We start from the raw sequence: 20,667 nt of genomic DNA, 5'->3' as shown, positions 1-20,667 counted from the left end.
GGACGATTATGCAGATCATTCTCAATTGATATTCCTGCACCCTGTTCCCTGAGATCTGGCTGTTTCATCATGCTGTCATAGAAAGCGAATTGCTTTGCCAGACCATGAACAAGCTTTTGTCAGCATCGGATCCTGACTGAATCTAAAAACGAGAGCTGTCTCATTGTGATTTCCAAGCCTCATCACGCTGTGATATGGGTTACAGTGTAGTATATTCTAGTATTTTATCATCGACTTCATGAATCATAACGAACCCATGACTATGTTGCAAATAAAAAATCTTACTACAAGGATAAAACAAATAATTGATTATAGTCCAGTTCTCGATTGTCAGTGGTCAGAAGGTGTTTCCCCTCTAGAACAGCAGCTCAGATATTTAGTGTTGGCTGCAATTTATTTCTGTGCAGTTCATTCAATTAATGCACATTTCTGTATGTTATCATTCATCGTTGTTATCATGACGACATACATCTTTTGGTAAATAGAAGGTTGTGTTGTAAAAATCCCACATCTGCAGGATCTGAAATAGTCAAAGCCGCCCATTTGGTACCAACATCCATGCCACAGTTAAAGCCACAGAGAGATCACATTTTTTTCTGTTTTCATTCTGGTGTTTGTGAAGCTCTTGGCTTGAATCTGTCGGATTATTTCCCACCGATGATGACACATGATTGGCTGATTCAATATATACATGAAACTACAGGGGTTTCTAATAAAATGGACATGTAGTGAGTATATACATTAGCTAATTTATTTATTTAATTACAAGCTGATGGGGGGAAAAAAGTTTTTTTCAGGGATCATCATGTCGTGTCAAGTCACCCATATTACCTAATAGGTGAAGATCACCAGGGCAGGTGAAGTAAGAGAATAGGTTCACAAAGAAAAAAGAAAAAAAAAGAGAAGAAACAGTTTATCAGCCAGAACATCGAAGTAATACTGAACTGTTTAATTTAAAACAAATTAAAAAAAAAAGAATTTTAAAAATCAAGAAATAAAAAGAAATCTGGTCATTTCATGGGTTTAACTGCATCCATTTTGTTGTGATTAGTTTGCAATAATTAAAAACATTCTTTAAAAAAGTTCTAAAAAGACAATTTAACTCGATTCAATTTTATTTGTATAGCACTTTGAACAACGGATTGTCTCAATGCAGCTTTACAGAACACTCATTCATTCATTCATTTTCTACCGCTTATCCGAACTACCTCGTGTGCTACTATCTCAGGCGTCATTGGGCATCGAGACAGGATACACCCTGGACGGAGTGCCAACCCATCACAGGGCACACACACTCTCATTCACTCACACACTACAGACAATTTTCCAGAGATGCCAATCAACCTACCATGCATGTCTTTGGACCGGGGGAGGAAACCGGAGTACCCGGAGGAAACCCCCGAGGCACGGGGAGAACATGCAAACTCCACACACACAAGGCGGAGGTGGGAATGGAACCCCCGACCCTGGAGGTGTGAGGCAAACATGCTAACCACTAAGCCTCCGTGCCCTCCCTTTACAGAACATAAAAAGCATAATACAAAAAGTTTAATATTGTACAAAGATGTAATATAACACAAAAGTTCAAGATTAATATTAATATTAGACATTTAAATACGTGATATCTTAGAAAAGTGTATTGTGACGTTGCCATCATCATGTCACCAGCCCTGATATCTGAACCTAAATATAATCGCACTGAAGTTATTTTTAATCATTCTAAAGGAAATACATGAAAGCCTTCTTACTTGTCATGACAGATGAAGAATATTGTTTTATTTACTGTAAAGTAAGAAAAAAAGAAGAAAAAAAGAAAAGAAATCTGGATCATTGATTTGTTATAGAAACAGAAATAACAGAGATAGGCATTAAATTTCTGCCGTCTTGCATATACAGTAAGCTCAGGATGAAGGATCAGGATTTTTTTTACCATTTGCTTTTGTGTAAAACAAAGACAAAGCCACACTAACAACGGTTGCCTAGATTTAGGGGAAGCTCGTCTCGGCCTCTTTGGATCTCGGTGTGAGCGGCATTAGCAGGCAGACAGACCCAGAGTGAAAAGCTAACAGGTATCCGCTGAGATCCGTCATGCCTGAGGCATCAGACTGTGTCACTGCTGCTCTCCTGCCACACTTCACACACTCCTTCAGTGCTCAATCCATCTCCCACAGGGACAGCCCGATCTCTCAGAGCAGAGGAACACAGAGTCAGAGCACAGGAATAATGAACTGCGTCGTCGTTACCGTGCACCGAATGCAATCGAGTCGCTGTCACTTTTACACACACCAATGTATATGTGGATATTTTTTGGCTTATTTTACCGACAAAAAAAAAAATTCAGCTCTGTGTGCAGTGGAAGTGATGCAATAACGTGTTATGCCCGTGTACTGTTGTCTGGAGATGCTTTGTGTGCACTGCATTTAAATATTAGTGAATCATCTGCTGCCACACAGGCTGGGATTCAGATACTGCAAATTCTGCTCCGTCTGCTAGATAATCCAAGTATTAGAGTAGAGGGAAGTTTCTTAAAACACACTGCAGCCCAAAGATTATCAACAACCTGCATGTGTTTGGTCAAACGTCAAGTAGTGGATATGAATTGATTGAGTTAATGAGCCAGCATTAAAGGGCAAATCTGAAACAATTCTAAATAAATCAGTTAAACAGCAGTTAGTTTTCTTTTTCATTCCCAAAAGTGAACCAGGAGAATTTTTACATGTATGCTCTCGTATAGGAACGCAAAGCCCTGTGAATATGCAAATGAAGAAACAACCCCATGTCTTCCTGCCATGCTGACTCCACCCCTTTCTGAAAGATTATACCTTTTACTGTCTGATACCGAACCTCGTTTTTCAGTCTTTATATTCAAACTAGTGTATCTCGTTGCTTTTAATTAAAGCACTAATAGCCCACAATATCTGTTTCTCTGACAACTCATGCTAGCGAGTCTTTTATCTATAGGTTTAACAGGTTTCCCCTTCAACTGCACCGCCATTTAAGCACATTTAGAGTCCAATTTGGATCCGAACTCAACCTGTTAATACATCATTAAATAAATAACACAATTTAAGTCTAGGCCTGGACACTTTAACAGCTATTCTGTACCTTTGGGTTTTGACTGTGGTGCTAATATTCATTAACCTGCACATTTCGCTACTTATTTGTTATACCTAGTTAATAAACATGCCATGTGGTGTGGAGTTAATAAACATGCCAGATAGTGTGACGATGCACACAAACCTGATTCATGGTTGGTTTGGGGGCCGAATAACAAAACGTATGATCAGCGTACAGAGCTTGATTGAAAGCTATAGGTCTGTGATTTAACTTTGTGGAGTTCTGGTTTAGATGTTGTTTTTATGACAAAACTGTGACTCTGTGTGGATTTGCTTTGTTTCGTGTCGTAGATCTTTGCTAGATAAAGAAATGTATAGTTAATGTCTACACCAGATTAATTCTAAACGATTAAACAGTATGTAAGATGTGAGCTCTTATTGGCACAGGCACCTTCACTACCTTTCTTCTGTTAAAATATAAGACAACACGAGGCCGTGTTCGTCTGCATTTATCTAATATTCTGTGAAGAATAGGATTTTTTTTCCTTTTCTTTTTTTTTTTTTTACGAACACCAACATTTCTTATTCATCAGTTATAACTCCGAAACTTTGATATTCTTTCCTTCTCGTTGTCTGCAAGGAGCCTATTAGATATAAGAATATAAAAACGAGGCGAGGCGAGGCGTGACTCGTGCTGCATTCCAAACAAAGCCGGCTGTATAAAGTTCTTGATATTTCTGACCCGATCACAAAGTTTTGTGGTTCGTAAATGGAAAAAAAAATATCTCTGACCTTTTCTCAGCCAAAGAATAATAAAAAGGCTAATTAGAGTGAAATTGGAGTGAATATCATTTCACATCACCGTTTAAGTGAATATCCACAGCTGAAATCAATTTTATTGTGATATCATTCTTTGTTAAACAGCTACAGTTTGCTGACTAAGAGAATTCTCCATCTTGTGATTAACCTGTCAGCGTATTTAAATATCACCTTTGACTCAGCCCTGCATTTTAATTCATCAAAACTCAAACAACCTTATATCTCGATGAAAGATGAAAGATTTCTCTTTGTATTTATATCAGGAAGCGTATCTGTATTGTATACGCTTTGTGATAGAAATTAACCTGCGTGCTAGTGTTAGTGCTTAATGTTAGTGTGGTATCATATTATCAGACCCTTTGGAAATTAGTGGGGTTTTAAAAGTGGTACAGAAATAATATATCTATATCTAAAAGTCTTTATCCCAAACAAAATAGATTCATTCATTCATTCATTCATTTTCTACCACTTATCCAAACTACCTCTGTGCCTATCTCAGGCATCAAGGCAGGATACACCCTGTATATACAACCAGGATACAATGCCAACCCATAGCAGGGCACAAACACACTCTCATTCACACACTCACACACTACGGACAATTTTACGGAGATACCAATCAACCTACCATGCATGTCTTTGGACCGGGGGAGGAAACCGGAGTACCCGGAGGAAACCCCCAAGGCACGGGGAGAACATGCAAACTCCACACACACAAGGCGGTGGCGGGAATCGAACCCCCAACCCTGGAGGTGTGAGGCGAACGTGCTAACCGCTAAGCCACCGAGCCCCCAACAAAATAGATAATTAAATGAAATAAAAATATACAGTAATAAAGACATTTGACTAATGACTAATGTTTATTATTTTCAACTGATTTATTAAATTCAGGAGATGAACAACAGAAGCACAAGAAAAAAAGATTATTGCGGTCACTGGCTTCGTAATACAGCTCTCAAAAATGCAGACGATTTACAACAAATGTGAAACACTTGTAAAAATTGAAACCGGGTGAATTTGGAGCTGAACACATCACAGGGGTTAATGCCTCTGTCTATGTCGTCGACTTCACTAGTCAGGAATCCGTCACTAGCTGAGGTTTCCTTCGCTTTTCTTGCTGTTCCTGGTGTGAATTGAACAGAACTCAACGTTAATACACCTTCAGCGAAATAAACAGGAAGTGTGTTTATTAAAAATGATCAGAAGCCTTCAGCTTTTCTGCTAATTGAACCCCGCTGCAGCAGTTTGAATCAATTTGCATGCTTTTAAAAATGAATGTGTTTAAATAGATGTGCAGGTGTTTAGCAGGACAAACTCCTCTAATGCGAAAACAAGCTTGGTCAATAAAGTGAATTATACTGTAATTATTAGAAAATGGGTTATTTGCGGCACATATTTGATTCCAGCTGCCTCTGTGCCTCATTTACTCAAAGTCATTTACTTTGACTTTTTATATTTGTAGAAAGTGTCTTAAAACCCAGTACTGAAATTATTACTGTGTGAAGTAACAGAATAAGAGAAAGAAGACATAAAATGGGACTGTGTTTTGCCTTTATACACACACACACACACACACACACACACACACACACACACACACACATACACACATACAAATACACACACACACACACACATACACAAACACATACACACACACATACACACACACACACACACACACACACACACACACACACACACACACACACACACACACACACACACACACACACTTTTGGTTTCTACTGAACAGTATGAAAAATGTCCAGCATCAAGTCACATAGCATGGAGTAGAACTGGAATGTGTGTGTGTGTGTGTGTGTGTGTGTGTGTGTGTGTGTGTGTGTGTGTGTGCAGTGGGACCCCCAGGGAAGCCCCCAGACTGGCCTCTCAGCCCCTGGCCTTCCCCACACCTCTGCTCATGTGGGCCAGCCGCTCCACTGCACCTCTGCCCCTGACCCGGATGGAGCTCACCTCAGCAAACCCGACCCCTACGACCTCTACGAGAAATCTCGAGCTTTATATGAGAGCAGACGTAAGTCACACCAGCTTTCCAGGCTGAAAAGCTTCCTCAAGAGGTTGGAAGTGAGCCGCTCGTTCACCTCCCTGTATCTTCACCATTTAAATCTCAGACGCTGCTCTGTCTGTCTGATTGTGACCGAGCTCTATTACCACAAGTGTTCACAGCTCGACATTAGTTCTACTTCCTTTTTAGTCGAATATGCCTTTTTGTTTAGCTCTAAACACTAGCTAACATTGAGATCTGTGCGGAATTGGGAAAGCAAACGTCGTAAATAGTAACCGTAAATCAGAGAAACCGGCACCAGATGTGTGTTTTTGATGCACACGGCATTGAGAAGCTTGCTGCTGGAGAAACAGTGTCTGGGTGAGTAACATAAAAATATTACACATAAGAGATTTAAAAAAAAAAAAAGGAAAAACAACTATAATATTATTTCTGTATTATTACTGTAACCCAAACAAAGACAGAAAAGAAAAGGCAGGATTTCCAAAAGAAATGCATTCATTCATACAGTTTCCAGTCAGATCTAAAGGGCACAATTATCCACTATTTACAGAGCATAACTGTGCTGTCTGATATCTATAACTATGTTATATATAAGTATAAATCTTAAGTATTTCCTCCCTAATTTAGCCTGATACAGTGCTTAATGGCTCATATGAAAGTAGACAGGGCTTTAAGAGTTTACCTAGCCTATTAGGGGGAATATTTCATAGACAAGATAGTAAAAATAAAGAAAACGGTGAGTTTTTTTTTTTTTTTTAAATAAATGTTTCTTCAAAGTAAACTGTGATGTCAAACCCAATCCTTCTTTCTGAGATGCTTGTGCTTGTTTATAATATATCAGAGTTACAGTGATAAAATCACTCATTTGATTAAGCTGACTGAAAGTCGATTTCCGTTCCATCAGCGCAATGGAAAAGCAGTGTACTGGTAAAAAAGGGTTAAGTATTTAAAGTTCAAGATCTGACATTTAGCTGTAGATTGAGTGCAGCGTCATGTTTTAAACGGAACAAAGAAGCTAGCATAAATTTGCGATATGAAAAAAAAAAACATTTAGCTGGGAATTCCCGAATGTGACTTTTATATTTTTGTAACGTGACGATATCATCCCCGATCTATCGGTCACCTTGTCACGTCTGCTTCTCTTATGGGAATTCTATGGGAAGCATGAAGTAGAGAAAAGAAGACCCAGGAAGTCAAAAAATAGACAGAAAGTCTTGTTATATTAGTAACAGCGCTGCTAGTTGTTGACTTAAAGCTTTGGACTGTTTTAGCGTTACTTTGGTCACTGCAGACCTGGTCTTCAGTAAGTCCACGCTTCAGCTGTGTCAAGCCGAGGTCATTACATTCTTCTTACTGTGAAGTAACAGCTCTTATATTATGTAACCACACACACACACACACACACATACACACACACAGACACACGCACATTTATCTGTAATCACATGTGAATGAATACCAATCTACACTATTCATCTACACACAAGCGCCATTTAGCGTTAAAAAGCCGTACTGATTACGATCTCCACGCTATTTTTCTTGCAGAGCCGGGCCCACTGCGTACGCTCGCTGACTCTACAGGCAAGTCCATTATGCAGCAATTTGTTTTCCCATGTTATTCTGTGTGCACCCGGTTGTTTCATATTCAATAGCTTATACGTCTGTCTACATTATATTCCCAGTGGATATCAGGGCTGTTTTTTTCCCCATATGTAACAGCATGACTGCTCGGTACTACATCATAAGATTCGGCACCGCCGTGTGTACCGTGTGTCAGGTGACCTACATACCGTCTGTACACAAAAGGAAGGGAATTAATGAATTATTTTAGTTTTTCTAAAAAAAACAGATGATTCGCACTGCTGGGATATTTCTTCCCTAACTGGCTTTTAGAGTCTGTAAATAGGGACTGAACACAGAAAAAGAATTTTTTTTTCTAATCTAATTTTCAATAAAATTGTAGTGGGGGGTGAAGTATAAAGTCGACATAAACGAAGGTAACGAGCCAAATATCTCTTCCAAATAACTAGATATTAATGAGGTACTGGGAGATATCGAGTTCAAATTAAATAGCATGTAAGTGGAATTAAAGACATCATTTAATTTAAGTGGAATTAAAGACATAATACCTAAAATTAATAATGGGTTATTATTATTATAGTTGTTGGGGTTTTTTTTGTTATTATTATAGAAATAGTATCGAAATCTTCAAGATATTGAACATTTACTTCCTTATTAAAACATATCAAAATTCTAAAACCTTCTGCTAATTTCCAACGTTAAAGGACAAAAGAATTTCAGATTTTCACTGCGATCTCAGACTTTTGGATCCCACCGTATGCTGAGTGTCAGCATTGCTAAAAGAACATGACAAGCTGTCTGCAAACCCTGGGTAAAACCTCCACTCAATATAAGTTACAGTTATTTGAAATCCTTCATTCATCCATCTTGAGAAACTGCTTTATCCTGGTTAGGGTTGTAAAGATCTGCATGCCAGGAACACAGATTGAGGTGGGAATACACTCTGGATGTGGACTCCAATTTATTGTAGGGCATCGTGCACACACTCAGTGACAAATAGCGGTTTCGTGTAGTTAGCATGAGCCAGTTCACTTATAGGCATGTCTTAGGGAGGTGAGAACATGTAGATCACAATGCCCTGAGTCTATGATCAATAAAATCAAGACCTTGATGTTTTCATTGTGATTGTCTCCCAAATTAATATATTAACACAGTTTAACTGGATAGACATTTTTAAATCTGGCTGGTCCTAAAACTTTTTTTTTTTTTTTGCAATTCAGGTTTTAAAAGCTTTCAGGCAGTTTATGAACGTAGCGCCTCTGTTTCTTCAGGTGTGGAGTACCAGGAGGTAGAAGTTCACCTGCTGAGAGAGAAGACAGGCTTCGGGTTCCGCATCCTCGGAGGAGACGAGGCGGTGCAGGCTGTGAGTCCGGAGGCTCGTGACAAGGCTCGTATGGGGCAACTGAGGAGATCCCAGCAATCCGTTTCCGTCATTCCAGCTTTAGAAATGAGAGAGAGACAATTAGATAGAAGTTGCAAATATGAGCTTTATTGAGCAGGTTGAGTTATACCAGAACAGCAGGCGATTGTTGGGAGCCGAACTGCTTTCCTTTGCTGTCTCTTGGCAGGACAGAGCTTAGCTTGTCATCTTCAGCACTTCTTGCTGCATAATAATTGCTTGTTATGGTGGGTAGAGCTGCCCACTCAGTTGCACCTTTTAATCTAGCTGTGACTAGCACTCCAGATAAAGCCTACAAACAAATTAGCAATAACGGACCGTCTGGGGCCTAAAAAACAAACCGCTGCTTCTTCATGCCACCTCACTGTGTTTGTTTTATATTGTAGTAGTACAAAGCCCTGTTGTCTTCGTATTAATATATGATCGCCTCTGATCACCTGTCACAGATCGTAATTGGAGCGATTATCGAGAACAGCCCTGCGGAGCGGGACGGCCGTCTGCGCCCGGGTGATGAGCTGGTGTCAGTGGACAGGATGCCGGTGGCTGGTCGACCGCACAGCTACGTCATCGACCTTATGCATGCCGCGGCTCGCAACGGCCAAGTGACGCTTACTGTGAGACGCAGAGTGATGCCTCATCCCGGTGAGTTCCCTCAGCTCTATCCGAATCATGCGCCTGTTCAATAATACAGCCCATTATTTACCAATCGTTGAGACATTGCTGCACTGCATTTCACAAAGTGGAAATAAATATTAACGTTTGCACTGGCACTGTAGCTAGACCTAAGATCAGAAGATCAGTATTGCTCTCTCTAGAGGCTTCTGTCCTCCTCTCTAACCTGAGTAACTGCAGGTGACTGATCTACTACCGCTACTACTATGGTGCTAATGATTTATTTAATCAGTGTGTGACTGACATCTGTGAGGTCATGAGGAAGATATGACATCAATGTTAAGCTCTCAGGCTCTTCTGGTAGGTCCAGACATTCCTCACTCTTGTAGCTACACTTATTTTCTGTTTGTTTCCTTAGAGCTACTAAATAATTCATAGTAGTTCCTAAATAATGTGCTTTAAGATCAATAACTTGTCAGGTTAAACAAATCCAAAATCAGGGAAATCCCAAAAGGGCAAATGCAAAGACATGGTTACAAAAACGGCTCATGGGCAGAGGTGTAAAATCAGGAAATCAGGGTGAGACAAAACCCAAAAAACATGTATCGTGCAAAGAACAGGATCATGAGATATAGTAACATCATGGACTAAATCTCACAGAGAATATACTTCACCAAGCCTACTTCACCAAGCCTATATAAATAAACTAATCTTGGGGGGGGGGGGGGGCCACGGTGGCTTAGTGGTTAGCACGTTTGCCTCACACCTCCAAGGTTGGGGGTTCGATTCCCGCCTTCGCCTTGTGTGTGTGGAGTTTGCATGGTCTCCCCGTGCCTCGAGGGTTTCCTCCGGGTACTCCGGTTTCCTCCCCCGGTCCAAAGTCATGCATGGTAGGCTGATTGGCATCTCTGAATAATTGTCCATAGTGTGTGAGTGAGTGAGAGTGTGTGTGTGTGCCCTGTTATGGGTTGGCACTCCGTCCAGGGTGTATCCTGCCTCGATGCCCGATGACGCCTGAGATAGGCACAGGCTCCCCGTGACCCGAGGTAGTTCGGATAAGCGGTAGAAAATGAATGAATGAATGAATGAATGAAAGGGCAAAACTTAAAACATTTGCAGTAACCAGACACAGGACATGGGAGGAGACACAGGACAAACGCCGGCGCACTGTGGGCTGCGTGTCGGCTCACAGCTCTAGGAGGAGATTACAGAATTAATTTAATCAATTGCTAATTAACGAATTAACTGACAGCTGAATAATAAGCAAGGATGTTAAAGGGTTTATCTCAAATATGTATAGCAAAAGATTATTGCCAAATGAAATTCAATTTCTGGTTATTTATAAAAAAAAAATTTATTGTATACACCACTTTACAGTCTGATTTTTACAACCCAGACGCACAATAGTGTGACCTGCTGTGCCATCATTCAGCACCTCATCAGCTTCTAGATCTCTCCAAACGGTTTGTTTATGCAGGCTGAGGAATAAACAGCGGCACAAATGAAAGAGACTGTTTGCGTGTGATTAGGACTGATGAAGTGTGCAATGAAGTTCAATTCAATTTTAAAAATCCAGCATAAATACCGAAGCAACAATGAAGGAGCTCATTCTCACTCACCTGCCTGTAGAGATGTGGTTTTCTCTTTGTGATTCCTGTTCTTTTGGGGGTTTTTTTTCCCAGTTTGACTATTTCCCAGTCCTCACTCACCCACTAGTTTCACACGACATCTAGTGGAAGTGAAGGCTAACACGTGCTCCTCTGAGACACACGAACCAACACAGGACAGTGTTAAAGGAAAGCATTATCTGCCTTCTTCTGCATCCACATTCACACAGATGTATATAACTGGCTAGAGAGAGAAAGTTTGACTTCCCTCCCACACAGAAAGCACGATCACTCAGCTCTCTTTGACTTCAGATTCAGACTCACAGCTGCCTTTGAGTTTTGCCCCTGCCATACTTTTTGCCCTCCACTGTTCTGTTTGATCTCTGGAAGTTTTGTGGGGGGTTTTTTGTCTGCCGGTTTTCTTCATGTATTTGCAGGACATTTTTTTACCAAAAGAAAACTAAACTGCACCGTGAGCTGAGACTATTTCCCAATTGTTTACCTATATTGAGTAGGTATTAAGTAAAGGCAGAATATATAAACTACATAACTTTTATAAACCTTTTCATAAAATATTAAAAAAAAAAACTTTAGAAAGTGTTTTGCTGTGTGCAGCAGTATTTTATTATGAATTTTTATTATGTTCTGGACCCTTTTTTTACACACAGTTTCTTCACTTGCAGTTAGCAAAGTAGATTAAACTGAACCTATATGACTAAACACTGATAATTGAAAAATTAATTCATTTTTGATGTGTGGGGACTGTGGTGTAATCAGTGAAGTGATTAAAACACATTTTAGTAAAGCTAAGGCCTTATTATTAACATGAATGACAAAAAGTTCTTAGAGGAATATTCATTCATTCATTCTTTCATTCATTTTCTACCGCTTATCCGAACTTCTCGGGTCACGGGGAGCCTGTGCCTATCTCAGGCGTCATCAGGCATCAAGACAGGATACACCCTGGACGGAGTGCCAACCCATCGCAGGGCACACACACTCACTCATTCACACACACACACTACGGACAATTTTTCCAGTGATGCCAATCAACCTACCATGCATGCCTTTGGATCAGGGAGGAAACCGGAGTACCCGGAGGAAACCCCCGAGGCACGGGGAGAACATGCAAACTCAACACACACAAGGTAGAGGCGGGAATCGAACCCCAACCCTGGAGGTGTGAGGCGAACGTGCTAACCACTAAGCCACCGTGCCCCCCTAAAGGAATATTATTCAATTAAATTGAGATTTGGAGCAGAAGTGTTCAATTTCTAGAATTTTCAAATGTTTATGTCTTTCTATAAGGGAAATATTTAAAAGGGAAAAAAACTGATTATTAGCTGATTATTAAGGCTTTGGACTTTAAATCCCAGAGCTGCCAAGCTGCTACTGCTGGGCTCCAGAGCAAAGCCTAGTAACTGCTCAGTTTATAAATAAATATAGAGTGAGTTGCTCTGGATAAGGACATCTGCCAAATGCTGTAATGTAATTACTTTATAGAACAGATCTGAACAAATGAAAGTGCTGCACTGTGAGTGTGAGACCGATTGAGTCTAAAATGTTTACCATCAAAAAAAAGCCAGCCGAGCACTTTATTAGCATCCAGTGTCAGTACTACTGCAGACTCGGAGAATTAAGATGCTATTGTGTACAGCACAGTGGTCAGGGATGGCAGTTTCTGTGGTTTCAATTGGACAATTGGCTGCAGCGAAGTCGTCATGCGTCCTGCCGCCAACTCAATCTATTAATGTATCTATAAGGCTAATGGATATTTAACATGTATTAACATTTGTATTTTAAATATATATATTTGCATCATCACCATAGCAAGTTGGAAGAGCCAAATGAGCAACATATGCCACATTTAAACCCTAACATTTGGACATTATTTTAGTGCTGAAACGCAAACAGGATTGTGGGTTCGTTCACTGACAGTTGCTGACTCTTTAATTGGTCTGTCATTCTGTCTCTGGTCAGAAGAGCATAGCTTTCCTCTGTTTAGTACGTTAAAGCCTATATTGAGCGGTGAGTCAGACTGTGATTGCTGCCCCCTGCAGGCCAGCCCTGTGGAGAAAACGGATCAGCAGCCAATCAGAGCAGCTCTCCTCGAGGTCGAGCCGTGTGTCCAGTCAACCTGCCGCCCACCACCGATGTAGTCATCCACCGCAAAGAAACCGAAGGCTTCGGCTTTGTCATCATCAGCTCTCTGAACAGACCGGAGAACACCACCACAATCTGTTAGTATCCGTTTCCTTCTTTCACTTGCTTAACAAGACATACAGCACTCTATTTTTGGGGTGAAAAGGTTGATAGATCAGATTACAGATTGTCTGAGCAGTAATGCGGGTTTCACTCATTTAAGTGAATATATATATATATATATACACTTTATGTTTATGTTCTCCCTGTGAATTAACACTGATCTCTCACGCTTCATGTTAGCCGTACCACACAAAATCGGCCGCATAATCGAGGGCAGTCCGGCTGACCGCTGTGGGAAGCTGAAGGTTGGCGACCGCATCATGGCTGTCAACAATCAGTCGATTATCAACATGCCTCATGCTGACATTGTGAAGCTGATCAAAGACGCAGGACTCACTGTTACTCTGCACATCATCCCCGAGGAAGGTCAGGGGGAAAGTTTTACAATGTTTAGGATGTTTTGAGATTAATTAGGTTAAGTGAGATTATATTGTCCTTGACTTGTAATGTTATGGGTCAGTGTTACAGCTTGGCTTCAGTCAGTTCCGTAATGTCATGATGTATCCAAATAACCAAAGAACTCTGAGTTAAAAAACATATAGCTTGTTATAGAACTCATATATTGTGGAGCTCTGCACTTATATAATATCAGACCACCTGTAAGGCTGCCTGTGCTAATGGTCTGCCTCCTCCTTCTCCCTCTTGATTGCAGCTCATTTGTTTTCTCCATGTACAGCCAGTCAGCGAAAATGCTTTGTTGACTAATAATCCTGTTTTAAATCCCGTTTTAGTCGCTCATTCTTTTCCCTTGACAGATGTAAATGGCCCCCACTCTGGCCCTACCTCAGAGAAACAGAGCCCCCTGGTGGTTCAGAAGCAGAGCCCCTCGACCTCTGCAACTCAGCCGAGTCCCATCTTGGCCAACCCAAGTCCCCCGGCCCCCCACCCGAGCCCTGCCACCACGCAATCCAGCCCACAGCGAATGGAGCAAAGTCCTGCAGGAACACAAAGCACCACGCCCATCACTCAAGCCAACCAGCCCACATGTCAGCCAGGCCTCGAGATGGCACACACATGCCCGATGATGAGTCAGGCAGGACTGGCAGGGGATCAGAGTGTACCGACTGTCCAGGGCGTCCCGGTTGTTTCAGGCGTCCCTGTGGTTCAAGGAATCTCGGTCATCCCAGGGGTCCCAGCTGTTCAACTAACCACCATCGGTGGGGTGCCGGTCGCAGTGCCACCTCAGCTCTACCTTCATGACAGCAGGTACAGTGCATCACAAACTTATAGGAGGCTGAGATGCCAGAGTCTCTCACATCACAAGTGACAGCCTGTCTGAAGCTTCAGCTGTTCAGTTTAAATCTGATCTCATAACTGAAGTAATAAAGTAAACAAATTACCAGTCATCAGTCTATCAAGGCTATACAAAGACTATTTTGTATTATATTATATTATATTATATTATATTATATTATATTATATTATATTATATTATATTATATTATATTATATTATTAAAGCTAGCTTGCATAATTCTGTTTTCTTTTTTTTTAAAAAAGGATTAGAATGAATAAATATTAAAAGATATTTTTGTCAAGTAATGAATAAAAAAATAATCGACTTTGATATCAGAGGAAAATTTCCCACAGCAGGATTGTGTGATATGACACCATGCTGAAGTGGATTATTTTCCATTAACAGCGCCTCAGAGATTGTGTTATTTCTCAGCTTAGCAAAGTTTTTAAATTATTAACGAACAACACATGCATATTTAACCGTATATATAGAAATTTTATGTTAGCACTTGCATTATAACAGCTATAAATCAGTTGTTCTTCTATACTGTGAGGTGAATATGTGTGTCGTGTAACAGAGAAACAGAAAATGTCTATCACTATCATAAATGTAACAGAAAACTTTGCCATTTTAATGTTTTTTTGGTTTGTTTGTTTGTTTAAATCACAAGCTGTTTTCTTAATCCATTTATTATGAGGTTGGATTATGTGGTGCTTCTGCCATACAAGTCCCTGTGAACGAGCTGCTACTATAAAATTTAACACACACAATATAACGTGTTAGTGCAAACAAGCACATTAACTTAGACCTTTTGTTTATGTTAGTGCTGGATCTAGCGTCAGAGCTGCTGTTACAGAACACGAATGAACACCTGATTTGCACTGGGGAATAAAGCGTACTGTATTATCAGAGCTCTCTTAGCCACAGACAATTTGTAATTATATCCATTTTGCACTCTTTTACACTCACATTTGACCTGCATACCTACAGGAAGATAACAAATATGTGGAATAGCTCGAGAAAAGGTTTAAACATTACAAATGGATGAAAAATGCACAAATTCTTACTTTCTTTACTTACAAATTTGGTTTAATTTTACATCTGAAATCAAGACGTCTAAAACTGATACATGTCGATTCACTCTGTCCCTCTGCACATAATAGACTGTAGAATTGGATGCTGTTTAATATTGAAAGTGTTTTTTGTTGTCCTTTGGGCTGGTGAGGGCCGGTACCTGAAGAACCGCTCTATTCTCTCACTCGGGTTGCATATTGTTGCTTAGCTTCTGAATCTGAATTATTTACCAGTGGAGATCTGCTCAATAAAACATGGCTCTTGGCTCAGGGATCTGTTCACGTCTTACTCAGCTTTGAGATGGGAGATTTGGCTCCCTCTCAAAGACAGAAGAAAAGCAAAGCTTCTAAAGCTTTATGTTAATGGTGTGCTGACAGTGAAAAAGCCTACGGATGTGTAAAACGTTATGGCAGTTCCCCCATAGAATCACCCCCAACACACCGCTCTTCCCCAGACTGGAGGGAGTGTTATGTTGAGACGTTCAGAAAACATGTTCTGTGCGTTTCCTCTGACACTGCATGTAGTTTCTAGCTGAAGTCTGAAAGAACTGGGAAAGGCTTTTTTCTGATTGAAACTTCTTGCTGGCTACAGGTCGGAGGTAAAAGCCAGACAGGATGTTAAACCAGATATCTGCCAGCCACCGTACACAGATTACAGACAGCCTCCTGTGGACTACAGACATCCTCCTGTAGCAGACTACAGACAGCCTCCGACTCTGGACTACAGACACCCTCCACCTCTCATCGACTACAGACAGCATTCAATCCCAGATTATAGGCCACAGGTAGGACTGCACACACCAACGGTGTATCTGTAATCGGTCCCTCCAGGATTGTGCAGAATTTTTGTGATTTTATTTTATTTTTAATTTGTCATGTAACTTGCAGATTATTTTTGCAGAACTACTTGAATTGGGGGAATTACAAGCACAGTATTCTTCTATTAAACTACTACCTGTATGTGAAGACTCATGTTTGATGCATGTGAACCTGAAGAGGGCTTTGGCTAAATGTACATTGTGATGATGTCACACAACACGTTATGTCCCAAACCTGTGGACAGTCTGATGCAATTTGGAAAAATCGCAAACTCCTCTGAACATTACAGTTTATTACATTATTATCACAATATAACAGTTTTTGTGTTTGTTTCTGTGATCATAAAATCCTGGAGCGACTAAATAGTGGAGCGAACAGTGTTGGTTTATGAATATAAACTGTCATATTGTGCATTATACTTTAATGCATCTTATAATTTAATATTGCATTGAAATAACATCCTATATGTTAAAGCTGAAAAAAACATTTGCATGTATTGTTCATTTTGTTGATTTATTTCGGATCCTGAGAGATGACAAGAACTTCATGGCTGACCGTGGCTGAAAACCTCATTTTATTAAAATCATGAGACAGAAAGACAAAGAGGATTCACATTTTAGACATTACTGTGCGGCTGACTTGTTTACGGCTCTGAACAGAGATTTGTGTTCGGGTCTCAGCTGTGCGTGCTGACTCAGCCTTAACCTGGGTATGGGAATTAAAAATCCACTAGAACACGAGCATTAATATAGTGTCACTTACAGTGGGCTAGCCTAATCAAATAAGCGATGCTGAAACCAAGAAGAGCGGTGACTCCTGTGTTTGTTTCTGTGCAGGACTACGACTATTTCACAGTGGAGCTGGAGAAGAGTGTGAAGGGCTTCGGTTTCAGCATTAGAGGAGGAAGGGAGTACAAGATGGACCTGTTTGTGCTCCGTCTGGCTGAGGACGGCCCTGCTATCCGCAACGGGAGGATGAGGGTAAGTACAGCGTGTGTGTGTGTGTGTGTGTGTGTGTGTCTCAGTACATGTGCATGTGTTTCTCCCAGAAGCCTTAATATTCCAGAGACCAGAACATCTCTAGGATGCCCTCTAAATTAATTTAGACATTGTAATCTATTTGTGGGGAGCATTGCAGGCTTGAAGGGACAAAAGATCTCATCATATTGTGATGTTTTTCGTGTGTGTGTGTGTGTGTGTGTGTGTGTGTGTGTGTGTGTGTGTGTGTGTGTGTGTGTGTGTGTGTTTGTATAGGTGGGCGATCAGATTATTGAGATAAATGGTGAGAGCACACGGGACATGAGTCACGCCCGGGCTATTGAGCTTATCAAGGCAGGCGGCCGACGAGTACGTCTGCTGCTCAAACGGGGCACGGGGCAGGTGCCTGAATATGGTCTGTATCACTCTTTACTCATAACTCATATCATTATATATAGTATATTATTGTGTAAGATTACCAATCATAAAATTCTTTATCTGGTACATGAGCTCAAAACATCTCTGGAATTATTACTGTACAGTATATTATAAATGACTATGAATCCAAACAACTTCACACGATTTCCTGCTTCCCCAATTGTAGTTAATCAGTCGCCAATGTCTGAGGTTTTAAAACTTTTAAAGCTAATATTGCTATCGAATAAGAGAAGCTTTTATCCTTTAGTTTATCACCATAACACTTGATGTGCAAACATACACATCCTAAACCAGGCTGAATTGCTACGTAAACCCTCATAGTTTGTGTCACTGCACACAAATACCAGACTCTCACAGAAGCTGTGGACTTAAACGTCTGTTTTATTTCTCGTTGATCTGCTTAAACACACTTGGCAGAAGCACATTTTATGAAACTAATGAGGCAAATGGTATCACTTACCCAAATTGTGCTTTGAGGCAAACGTCTGCTGATACAGTATGGCTAGAGGTTTTCCGGACACCTGACCATCATATTCATATGTTCTTGTTGAGCATCCTCATCCGGATACATGGATTTGATCCCCCTTTTCTGCCACAACATCCTCCACTCATTTTAGAGTGAGGCTGTGAGGATTTGTGAGCATTACTGAGATCAGACACTGATGTCATGTTGGGTGAGGAGGTCTGGGGTGTAGTCAGTGTTCCAGTTCATCCCAAAAGTGTCGGTTTGAGTCAGGACGCAGAGCTCTGTGTACTCGAGGACACTCAAGATCTTTCACTCCAGCTTTGGTGAATTATGCCTTAATGGAGCTGGCTTTGTGCACAGCAGCATTGTCATGCTGGAACATGCTTGGGTCTTTACGTTCCACACAAGGGAAATTGGAATTCTACAGCAAACAAAGCCATTTTATACAGGTGTGTGCTTTCAACTCTGTTGGAACTGTTTGTGGAAGAACTACACATGGGTCTGATGCTCAGGTGTCCACATACTGTATTAATGCTAAACTGACTAACAGCTATACATTCATCTAATTGAAGGATGAGAAAAATGCATCACATCCCTGAAATCGGGGTCTTTGTTTTTTGTCAGAATTTAGTTTAGATAGTTAGAAGATCAAGCCAAACATTTAAGCAAGTACCTAACATTAGTTCAGTTATCAGGATGATGATGAGCCAGTAGCACTGGGTTGTTGTTTTTTTCAAGCAGCACACATTCAGTTCTCCTTTTGACAGAGGATTTAAAATTCTATAAACACTTCCATTCCTGAATTTGACACAAAAAAAAATAAAAACGTAGATCAGGTACATACATCTACAAACACCGCATCTACAAAGAGAGCATAAACCACACTGTCAAGTTTTTGGAAGTCTTTTGAAGCAAGGTTGCCTAATCCTGCTGTATCATGCTGACGCTGCCTACTGATCTCAGACAGCACTTGAAACCTCTTACAGTCGCCACATGCATCGCTTTTAGGTAGATATTTGCTTGCTAATTTGTTTTCATATTACATTTCACCATGAATTTGATGGGGCTGTACAGTAGCTATTGCTTCCCTTACATGTTAGCAACATTAGTTACAAAGCTCAGACTTAGAGAATATCAACACTCTGTGTATGTTTCTCTGGCTGATAGACTACATTTGAGGGAAAAAGATTGTGTGTTAAATATTTTTGTCTGAAATATCCTTTTAAATCCGAACACTCTTTATGTTCTGGTCTCTACTGGCCCCGTTCACTTAGTCATTGTAAATGAAAAATCCATAAGAATTGAAGAATTAATAGTTGTATTTTTTTTTAAACATATGGCTGAAAACATCAGTAATAACCTTGATTAAGGTGATTTAAGACTGCATCTGTTTCCTCGGAGGAGTATTGGGTATATAGCTGATTTGTTTTGTTTTTTTAATAGTTTATATGATTTAAATTTTTTTCTTTTTAAACACTTCATCGAACATGAAGCATTCTGCCAGTCAGCCTCATCACACGATTTCACATTTGGAGCAGGAGGTAAAAGTCGGGCGGCCCGAGCCAGCTTGGAGCTGCTTTGCCAGCCTCTAATGATAAAGCAGCCGTCTGAAAATCAGCAAGCTTGAAACCTGGCCAGTAGAGATAAGACATTAGTTTACACCATGCTGTTCTCTAACTGCTTGTAGTATTAACTGTAGACTTCTTCTGCTTTTACTTTTATGCCAGTTATAGAGTAGGTCTTTACTCCCTGTCTTGTAGGAATGGTATCTTCCAACCTTTCCATGTGCATGAAAAGCGACACTCTCGCCTCTCCATATTTCTTCATAATGGGACACTCTAAAGACACGGTTTGTGGCAAACTGCATGCTTGTTTTCTGTCTGTTTCTACTTTTTTTTATTCTTTATCACTCACACATAATGCCTATTTTCACCAGAGATAGAATGCTTTTAATGATTCGCTTACTACCTACACCTTTTAAAAAGCTGTTTGTTATTTTTGAGCCCTCTCGTGCCTGCAAAAGGCATTGGGGGGAAAAAACCCACTAAAATCATGCTAAACTAAAAGCCTAAAATTAGGTCCCTCTAATTATTTATTGTCTTTGTACAAATGTAACGAAATTCATCAGCGTAGACTTCAGTAGTGACAGAAAGGCATTCTAATAGAAGACGTGTACAACATTAACTCCGAGGAAATTGCACATCACACAGACAGAACTTTAAACAATGTCTGAAACTAGAGAAGAGTCAAAGAAGGCAAGACCTGTAATGTCAGGAGTGTGGGAGTT

The 20,667-nt window shown here is 40.4% G+C and overlaps 1 protein-coding gene across 15 annotated transcripts in view; it reads left to right on the top strand.

Moving 5' to 3' along the window:
- magi2b (membrane associated guanylate kinase, WW and PDZ domain containing 2b) overlaps positions 1-20,667 on the top strand; it is a 128,953-nt gene that overhangs the window by 100,799 nt on the left and 7,487 nt on the right. For 7 of the 15 annotated variants that reach the window (XM_027135281.2, XM_027135280.2, XM_027135282.2 and 4 more), the window contains 11 exons: positions 5,736-5,913; positions 7,453-7,488; positions 8,760-8,875; positions 9,334-9,529; positions 13,167-13,346; positions 13,552-13,737; positions 14,127-14,577; positions 16,273-16,465; positions 17,336-17,479; positions 17,753-17,891; positions 20,141-20,229. In XM_027135281.2, the coding sequence (XP_026991082.2) occupies positions 5,736-5,913; positions 7,453-7,488; positions 8,760-8,875; positions 9,334-9,529; positions 13,167-13,346; positions 13,552-13,737; positions 14,127-14,577; positions 16,273-16,465; positions 17,336-17,479; positions 17,753-17,891; positions 20,141-20,229 (1,908 nt within the window). The remainder of the gene's footprint in view (positions 1-5,735; positions 5,914-7,452; positions 7,489-8,759; positions 8,876-9,333; positions 9,530-13,166; positions 13,347-13,551; positions 13,738-14,126; positions 14,578-16,272; positions 16,466-17,335; positions 17,480-17,752; positions 17,892-20,140; positions 20,230-20,667) is intronic. The other 8 variants (XM_027135283.2, XM_027135274.2, XM_027135272.2 and 5 more) reach the window with 4 other exon arrangements.

This window comes from Tachysurus fulvidraco, chromosome 17 (assembly GCF_022655615.1).
Source record: "Tachysurus fulvidraco isolate hzauxx_2018 chromosome 17, HZAU_PFXX_2.0, whole genome shotgun sequence".
NCBI lineage: Eukaryota > Metazoa > Chordata > Actinopteri > Siluriformes > Bagridae > Tachysurus > Tachysurus fulvidraco.
This window is presented reverse-complemented; position numbering and strand designations above follow the sequence as displayed.